At 51.9% G+C, this 9,844-nt stretch overlaps 1 protein-coding gene across 1 annotated transcript in view; it reads right to left on the bottom strand.

Annotated features, from left to right (window-relative positions):
* Positions 1 to 6,659: 6,659 nt before the first annotated feature.
* TUFT1 (tuftelin 1) overlaps positions 6,660 to 9,844 on the bottom strand; it is a 67,253-nt gene continuing 64,068 nt past the window's right edge. Inside the window, 1 exon segment of the mRNA XM_015416048.1 lies at positions 6,660 to 6,882. Within this exon segment, the coding sequence (XP_015271534.1) occupies positions 6,816 to 6,882 (67 nt within the window). The 3' untranslated portion in view covers positions 6,660 to 6,815.

Genomic DNA, 9,844 nt, shown 5'->3' with positions numbered 1-9,844 from the left:
GCCACAAGGTATAGATAGGAACTCTGGGGCAAGTGATGCTCTGTATCTTGGTGCTTGGGGGGGGGGTCAATAGTGGGAGGGCTTCTAATGTCCTGGCCCCACTGCTGGACCTCCTGATGGCACTTGTATTTCTGGCCACTGTGTGATACAGGGTGTCTGTTGTGGGGAGGGGAACGGAAAGGAGATTGTCAGCCGCTCCGAGACTCCTTTGGGTAGTGAAGGGCGGGGTATAAATCCAGTCTCTTCTTCTTTTACCTCACAGGGTGTCTGTTGTGGGGAGGGGAAGGGAAAGGAGATTGTCAGCCGCTCCGAGACTCCTTCGGGTAGTGAAGGGCGGGGGATAAATTCAATCTCTCCTTTTCTAATAGGAAGGCAAATAGCCTAATCAAATAACCTAATTTAGGGGAGGACTGTAGCTTCCTTATTCCTTGGGGGACATTGCCCTGGACATATCCTGAGAAACAGAGCTTTGACTCTTGAAACCTCAACATAATAAAAAAACCAGAACCAAATCTTGCTGGTCCTGAAGGTTCTACTGCAGATGAAGATGGCTACCCACCCTCCGACACCTAAGCATAACCGTTACTGTCAGCTTCAAAAAATATTGGCAGGTACGGGCAAGCACCCGCATAAATATATAAGCTAAGGAGTTAAATTTTTTGCAGAAATGTGTGGTCTCATTTTTGGTGAACTTCAAATGCTACGAGCGTCCCGTCAAGGAGTCCAACATGAGAATTCCTTTGCCCCTTTACTAAATTTACTTCCCCATAGCTGTTGTTTTAGGCAGATATAGGGGTATCCCCTATAGGGACAGAACCTGCAATTGTCTCTATAGCGAACCTGATTCAGTTGCTCATATCCTTCTACGTTGTCCTCAATATTCTACTATGCGTAGCTATCTGATTAGACCCCACTTACCTACCACAAGGAGCCCGACTGAGAATGTTGTCTGATAAAAAGGTAAAGGTTCCCTTGCTCGAAAGCCAGTCGAATCGTCCCCGGCAATTACTTTGTCTGTCGCCGAATTCTTAGCCTATGTTTGGAAGCTTAGGGTAGGGGCCTACAAGCCTTAACCCCCTTGTATTTTTTAGAATTGCTATATTCTCAACTGAGACCAGGGTTATTTTGGGGCAGGAACGCACAGGAACGGAGTTCCGGCTGGCTCCTAAATTGGTCACACCCAGCAGGAACTCATTAGCATAATAGGCCACACCCAACAACAGGAACTCATTAGGATTGGCTACATTAGGGGTGTGTGGCCTAACATGCAAAGGAGTTCTGGCTACAAAAAAAGGCCCTGGGTTTTGACAACAAACAAGGTCAACAGAATAAGAAGCAAAAGGTGGGTGTGGCTGGATGACCACACTTCTGGTAACACGGGGTGTGGCCTAATGTGCTAATGAGCTGTCGGGGGTGTGGCCTACTATGCTAATGAGTTTCTGTTGTTGGGTGTGGCCTGTTATGCTAATGAGCTCCTGCTGGGCTTTTTCTACAAAAAAAAGCCCTGAAACTATTCTTTCCGAGAAGTTTATAAAAAGGATTCCTTGTTGGTGCAGCATGGTGTAAATTGTTATCATCTATTACTTCGTGCTATTTATTTTCTATTTGTTTCATTGCTCCCTTTGCTGCTGTATTATGCCAATAAAGGTCTATGTATGTGTACTAAATTTACCAGACCACGTCAAGCCTCTCCTGTGTACTCTCTCCCTCACACCAGTGCTGCAGGGAAGAGTCCTCAGCTGGGTGAGCAAGGAGCTCCCTTGGGGCCATTTCAAGTCAGAAAGTGGGGTGTTCCCCCCCCCTTAAGGCCAGTAGTCCCCAATAACCCAGGGGCACTATGGCACCAGTGTTCCCTCTAAGCTGAGTTAGTGCGAGCCAGCTCACAGTTTTTTAGCCTCCAGCTCACGGACTTTTTGTCTGAGCTCAGGAAGGAGGGCTCCAGGGCAAACTGATTTATGCAGCAGCCAAGTCGCTCGCTCGCAACTTGAATGCCAGTCGCTCACAAAGTGGGTTTTTTGCTCACAAGACTCCACAGCTTAGAGGGAGCATTGCATGGCACCCGCTGACACTTTCCCCGGTGTCCACCAAGTGTTTTTAGAACGTGAGTGAGGCCAGGTGGGCCTTTTGCCCAATCAGTGCTTCTGACTGAGCGCCGGAGATATCTGATGGGCTGCGCAGGTTTTAAAAAAAATACGTCGCTTTGGCCAAAAGCTGTTGCTGGAACACGAGGATCTTCACGGTGGGGGCTGAAGGCGATCCGTAGCATCCAATGTGTGGCTGCGCTCACCACAACATAGCAGAATTCCAAAGGAGACTGCAGGCTCAGAAAAGCTGGGGCCCCTTGCTTAAAGTTCTGGCAGGAGGTGATGGGAAAGACCTCAGACGGAGACCCGCTGCCAGTCAGATGGGATGGTACCGACCTTGATAGACCAGGAGTCCGATTTGGCATAAGGCAGTTTCATGTGTGTTCATAAACCAGTTTGGGATCCTGCAGAAAAGGGGGCAGGGTACTGGAGAGGGGCCGTGGCTTGGTGGTAGAGCATCTGCTTGGCATGCAGAAGGTCCAAGGTTCAATCCCCAGCATCTCCAAGTAAAAGGACCAGGCAGGAGGTGATGGGAAAGACCTCCGCTTGAGACCCTGGAGAGAGGCCATAGCTCAGTGGAAGAGCCTCTGCTTGGCGTGCAGAAGGTCCCAGGTTCAATCCCCGGCATCTCCATGTAAAAGGACCAGGCGGTAGGCGATGGGAAAGACCTTGAACCTGAGACCTTGGAGAGCAGCTTACCAGTCTGAGTGGACAATACTGATTCAGTGTAAAGAAATTTCATGTGCCAGGGAGGGGCTATGGCTCAGTGGCAGAGCATCTGCTTGGCACACAGAAGGTCCCAGGTTCAATCCCCGGCATCTCCAGGTAAAAGGACCAGGCAGTAGGTGATGTGAAAGACCTTGATCCTGAGACCCTGGAGAGCCATGGAGAGAGGCTATAGCTCCGTGGAAGAACACCTGCTTGGCATGCAGAAGGTCCCAGGTTCAATCCCCGGCATCTCCAGGTAAAAGGACCAGGCGGTAGGCGATGGGAAAGACCTTGAACCTGAGACCCTGGAGAGCAGCTAGCCAGTATGAGTGGACAACACTGATTCAGTGTAAGGAAATTTCATGTGCCAAGGAGGGGCCATGGCTCAGTGGCAGAGCCTCTGCTTGGCATGCAGAAGGTCCCAGGTTCAATCCCCGGCATCTCTAATTAAAAAGGACCAGGCAGGAGGTGATGGGAAAGACCTCTCACTGACACCTCAGAGAGCAGCTGCCAGTCTGAGTAGACAATACTGACTTTGATGGACCCAGGGTACACTCCAGGCCGCAGCTGGAGTCTTGTGTGCAGTTCTGGAGGCCTCCCTTCAAAAAGGATGTGGATTGAATGGAGCAGGTGCAGAGGAGAGCGCCGAGGATCGGGGGCCTGGAGTCCAAGAAGCCCTCTGAGGAAAGGCTGAGGGACTTGGGAAGGTTCAGTCAGGAGAAGAGGAGGCTTGAGGGGGGACAGGATGGCTCTCTTAAAGTATTTGAAGAGCTGTCCCTTAGAGGAGGGCAGGGAGTTGTTCCTGCTGGTAGCAGAGGAGAGGGCTCGCAAGAATGGGGTGAAATTAAGGGCGGGAAGGTACCGGCTGGATATTAGGAAACACTTCTTTGCAGCAAGAGTTGTGCCACGGTGGAATCGGCTGCCCGGGGAGGTGGTGAGCTCCCCCTCCCTGGCAGTCTTCGAGCAGCGGCTAGGAGAGACACTTGTCAGGGACGCTCTAGGCGGATCCTGCATCTAGCAGGGGGTCAGACCAGATGGCCTGTCGGGCCCCTCCCGACTTTTGTGACTCTAGGATTCTAAGGGTCTGATTCACTAGAAAGCGGTTTCGCGTGTATCCATGCCGGAGTCCCACTTGGACACAACTCAAACCCGCATCGGGGCCCTCTGCCCCAGAAGTGCCAACAAAACCGACTCCGGGAGGCCTCGTGCCCAGACTCGCAGAGCCCCAAGAGAGTGGGCGGCGGCGGCAGCTTGTATGTTTGACAACACACAAGGGATCAGGCGGCAGCACCCGGCCAATGTTTGCAAACGTTCGCAGCTGTGCCGCCTCCAAGGCGCCCGAAGAGGCTGTCTCCGCGAAGGGCGTGCCAAGCAAAGATGCCGCGCCGATGCCCACATGGAAGCATGACACACACACACGGAGCCCGTTGGCATCCTCTCTCTATTTATTCCAACCCCGCTAAGTACACAGCATTTTGGACAGAGACAATTTAAGGCAGATGGGGTTTCCGTTTCTGTTTTCGCTTCTACATCCGCTGTTTTTTCGCTTTCGCGTCCCTAAGCCGGTCAAGCTGTAGGCAAGCGGTTCCTTCCCCCTCCCACCCTCCCTTTCCGGCAGATGCAAAGATGGCAGCAATGTTGTTTTATAAAGTACATTCCGGAGGCAAAGCCGTGCTGCATAAAATCTGTACATTCTCAAACGGAGCACAATATTAAGTGTCAGACGAACAGCGAGGAGAGACGGGTTCAAATTCGGGGCGACGGTGGGCCGGACGGTCTCTCGGGTTCACCTATTTCACAGGATCGGTGTACGGATAAAAGGGAGGGCGAGAAGAACTGTGTAAGATGCACAGAACCCCTCGGAGAAAGGGCGGGGTAAACGGGTAGGGGATGCAGCCACATGCTCGGTAAGGCGGATTACAGTCACGCGCCGGAGTGCCTGATACTCCTAGATTACTACTGCAGCAGCGTACAGAATAAATACAAGCCCTTGAACAGCCTCCGTGTCCTGGAGAAAGGGAAACTTTTGGGCCCTCTCGGGTGGAGTTCCCCACTGCCTAACCTCACCTCCGGGTCAGAGCCGAGTCCCAAAGCTAACGGGGTCTTGACGCAAATGCGTTGCGTGTGTGGGCGTGAACACGCTCGGAGATGCTCCCAAAGCCACGAGGGAAGCGCATTCAGTTCAGTGAGCGGAGAGAAGGGGACGGATTTGGTCTTTAAGCATCCGGTGCCGCCTGAGTTGGGTGCACTCTTCCCTCTTCAGAGCCAGTTTGGTGCAGTGGCTAAGTGCCCGGACTCTAATCTGGGAGAACCGGGTTCGATTCCCCACTCCCCCACTTGCAGCTACTGGATGACCTTGGGCAAGCCACAGTTCTGATAAGAGCTGTTCTTGAAAGAGCAGTTCTCATCCTTCGGGTGGTGAAGGGTAGGGTATAAATCCAATCTCTTCTTTTCTTCTTCCCAGACTGCAGATATCTATTGCAGCCCCCCCCCCCAAAACTTGGCCGCCCACTGACACTTTTATTGCCGCCCAGCAAGTGTTTTTACAGCTGTGGGTGGGTGACTGGACAGGTTACAATAATATTATTTCAGTGGCAGCTACTACGAAAGGACTGGTTTCTTCCTCTCTCCCTCCTATTTTCCAGTGTATTCTACCCCCATTCTCCCCGACTCCCCTGGGGTTCTTCTATGGATGTAGCTCTGCCTCCAGAGGCGGCCATTTTGTGGTGGGCACCGCCTCCCACGGCAGCCATTTTGCAGTTGCTCCCACGCCACCCTCTGTCAGAATTCCAAAGGTGTCCACCGGCTCAAAACGGTTAGGGGACCCCCCTGGTCTATTGTACAAAAGGAAAGAACGGTTCCACCCTTGGACAAAAAGCGGACGGAAGATCGGAGCAGGTTCCTTGCGCGAGGCAATGCTGGGGCCACGCTCCCACGCACAGAACGCGCAAACTGTACAACGCGCACCTCGGCGTGTAGACCGGTGCCTATCTGGCAGAGGTGGAAAGGCATTCGCACAAATCGAACCTCGGGGCTTTTGGTGAAACTCTCGATCCTCGGCGTCCGGGCGACACTTGTACACTTGGAACCACCGCCAAGCACAGGGGAGTTCCGCTTTCCACGTCCGAGAGCTCCAGAGCGCGCATTCACGGTTTGCCTATTCAAGGAACGTCAGCAGGGCGGGTTCTAGTGTGTGTGTGGGGGGGAACGGGTCGACCCCTGAGCCTGCCCTAATGTTTATATAGGTATGTAGGGCTATCTTTCGGCTATGCTCCTGCAGAGTGCAGGGGGTTGGACTAGATGACCTGCAAGGTCCCTTCCAACATTCTATGATTCTATGATATAAAGAACCTTAAACGCTCTGAACAAAATCTATACATTGCATTGCATACGGCATACTAATTCATGGCCTCCCACCCCACCCTCTCAGCATTACGTCGCGCTGTAGCGTGATCGAAAAACAGGAACTCGAACGCGGCTCTGCAAAGAAGTCCCCCAGCTTGGTCTTTAACGATGCCCGTGGATTTCTTCGGAACAAGCGGCCGTCCTCTGTCCCACCCACCTCCTCTGACAGCGGCCTTTCACTCACTGCTCTCAGTCTCTGGATTCCTCCGAAACGGGGAGGGAAAACATTTTTGCACACTTTCCAGGAGCGTATAAATCCAAAAAGCTTTGAGGGAAGAGTCTTTATAAAAACAAAAAGAGAACGGAATTCTTCTTATCCTGCCGGCCAGTCTTATCGGGTCGGTTGCGAGGAGCGCGACGAGAAAAGGGTCCTCCTTACCGCCCTCGGGAAGAGCGACGAGTTTCATAAATCCCCCCCCCCCCCCGCACCCGCACATCCACGCAGCGCTCTTGTCTCTCTGCTTTTTGCCCACAACGTCCGGGCGGCCTGTGCCCGCTATGGAAGCCGCTGCTGTTTGGTGCGCCGATCAGCCGAGGGTTTAAGCGAGGCGGGGATGAGTCTCTTTCACCCCGGAGCTGAACCTTTGGGGCGGGCGGGGCGGGCGGCTGGGAACCGGTTCATGTTTCCACCACGCGGATCAGAGGCAAGGGTTTGGGTCCCAGTGACTTGGTGACCCTCGGGCCGCTGAAAAGAGAAGAGAAACCAATCAACCTGCGTGGCTCGTTCAGGTAACCGTTTCTCTCCCGCCTTTTCTCAAGAGTAATTAGTAGGTGGCACTCCCTGCTGCAGGAAGTGGTGACCGGCTACAAGCATAGACAGCTGCAAGAGGGGATTGGAGAAATTTATGGTGCAGAGGTCTATCAGTGGCTATATTAAAATTGTTCCCCCCTTCACTCGCCGGGCTTCATCCAGCCAAAATGTGCTACTACTGGACACTGAGGAATTGAACACAAACTAAACAAAACTAAAGCAAACAAATGTTGCATGTGGATTGATCAGATCTGCAGACCAAAGGAGAAAAAGGGGGAAAGTTACTTCATGAAAAAGCCACACAGATAAGGCAGCGATACACAAAAAATCGGACAACCAAAAAAACCAAAAAACCCTAAAATCACTGGTGATTTGAAGTGCGCTGCCGCTGCATTTTTTTTTTTTTGGCGTCCTTTGCAGGCAAAGCTTGAAGCCTGTACTTGCACTACACCTTTTTGACAGTGCACAGCCAGCACTCTTATGTTCCTGTTTCGTTCCTGTGTGTTCCAGAACTATTCCTACATGGTCTGGGTCCAGCTTACCTAAGGGACCGCCTTTCCTCATATGTTCCCCCGCGAGCACTTCGGTCCGGGACCCAACATCTCCTGGCAATCCCAGGCCCCAAAGAGGCCTGGCTGGCCACTACCAGGGCCAGGGCCTTCTCGGTGGCGGCCCCTACTTGGTGGAACGAGCTCCCGGAGGAGATCCGGGCCCTGCGGGACCTTGTGCAGTTCCGCAGGGCCTGTAAGACGGAGCTCTTCCACCAGGCGTATGAGTAGGGACCGCCACTATCATCACTACTGTTCCATCTTAACCTGGCCCTGGTGGAGGGAACATCAGTGTTTCCCAGAGCAGATGATGCCGAGTAGATAGAGCAGAGGCAATAGAGCACAATACACCATCTTGGGAAATACCATGTTGAACATCTAGAGCACTTTAGTCAATAACTGGTTAAAATGGTTTTTGTACTGTCGGGATTTTAAATGTTTTTATATATGTTATATATGTTTTATAATGGCATTTGCCTCCGTGTAAGCCGCCCTGAGCCCACATCACGGGGAGGGCGGGGTATAAATTGAATAAAATAAATAAATCAAATAATATTCCAGCTTTTGTTCCTGTACAATAAAAATTCTGCAATCAGCCAGCCAACACAGAACTCTTTATGCCAGCAAGAGATTCCAGGGATAGTGACAGCGACTATAGGGACTCTAGTGAATCCAGGTTTTTCCTTCCCCAGCCTTTCTCTGTAAGCAGCCTTAGTAGTGATGCGTTTGACTTTTTTGACCTCAGTGAGCCGCGTTTTATTTCTGAACCAGTCCCAAGCCATTCTGATAGCCATATTGAAGACGATAGCCTTAGAAGACTATAGTAGTCCATCTGGTCCCCCTTCCAGTCCTGCACCTGGCTTTGACTCTCTTAACTCAGAATCTGTTGTACATCTAATATATGTACAACAGCTATTAGCCACAAGAGCCAATTTAGAGTCCAGTGGGATCTTTAAGACCAACAGAAGTTTATTCAAGGGATGAGCTTTTGTGTGCAAGGCACACTTTTCCAAGTGTGCGCACGAAAGCTCATACCGTCAATGAACTTCTGTTGGTCTTTTTTTTTTAAATTCTTATTTTCCAAAACGACAAGAAAATAAGGAGAGATTCGAGACGGCTTACGCTAATAGATAAAAGTACTTTTGCTTTAAAATCCAAAAATGAAATAGCAAGCCCCAAACCTCCCACCCACCCTTATTAAAAGACGCCCGCCGTTTGCCCTGAGCTGGATAGCCCAGGAAAGGCCGATCTCGTCAGATCTCGGAAGCTAAGCAGGGTCGACTCTGGCAAGTCCTTCAATGGGAGACCTCCAAGGAATACCAGATCTGGGAGAAGGGGGCAGGCTTTATTCAGCCACTTCTCTGAATGTTCCCCAGGCCCCCAGTAGGGGTCACTCCCCAGAGGTCGCCACGACCTCCAGGTGCACACACACTCACACGCGCACGGACACATATGCACAAATTAAAAATTACAACAACAACAAAAAAGCCTGCCATTCAAACCCCCTCCAAATCACCAGCAGACAGGCAGGCTTTGCAGCACCGCCTGAAGATCTCCATGGGAAGTCACCTCTTCAGGGAGCCCGTCCCACAGAGCCGGAGCCACGACCGGAAAGGCCCTGACTCTGGTCGAAGCCGGATGGGCCACCCTGAGTAGTGGGACAGCCAACGGATGGCTGCCCGATGACCGCTGTCAGTGCACAGGGACGTGTGGAAGGAGATAAGCATATGGAGCAGAGGTCCATCAGTGGCTATGAGTCACAAGATATAGATAGGGGCTCTGGGGCAAGTGATGCTCTGTCATCTTGGTGCTTGGGGGGGGGGGTCAACAGTGGGAGGGCTTCTAATGTCCTGGCCCCACTGGTGGACCTCCTGATGGCACTGGTATTTCTGGCCACTGTGTGATAAAGAGTGCTGGACTGGATGGGCCTTTGGCCTGATCCAACATTGGCTTCAAAAGGGAATTAGATAGGCATATGGAGCAGAGGTCCATCAGTGGCTATGAGCCACAAGGTATAGATAGGGGCTTTGGGGCAAGTGATGCTCGGTCTTCTTGGTGCTTGGGGGGGTCAACCATGGGAGGGCTTCTAGTGTCTTGGCCCCACTGCTGGACCTCCTGATAGCCCCTGGTATTTTTGGCCACTGTGTGACAAAGTGTTGGACTGGATGGGCCGCTGGCCTGATCCAACATTGGTGTCTCTTATGTTCTTATGAGACGGTCCTTGGGAAGCAGCACGAGCTCATCCAGGTCCACCTCACAGGGTGGTCGTGAAGCCAAAATGCAGGAAAAAAGCACGACCGCGATGTGGCAAACGGATGAATTCTGAGGCGCTAAAGGGAAGGTGTCCC

This window comes from Gekko japonicus, unplaced genomic scaffold (genome assembly GCF_001447785.1).
Source record: "Gekko japonicus isolate JY-2015 unplaced genomic scaffold, Gekko_japonicus_V1.1 scaffold226, whole genome shotgun sequence".
NCBI lineage: Eukaryota > Metazoa > Chordata > Lepidosauria > Squamata > Gekkonidae > Gekko > Gekko japonicus.
The sequence above is the reverse complement of the archived record's forward strand: the minus strand, read 5'-3'. Positions and strand labels throughout refer to the sequence as shown.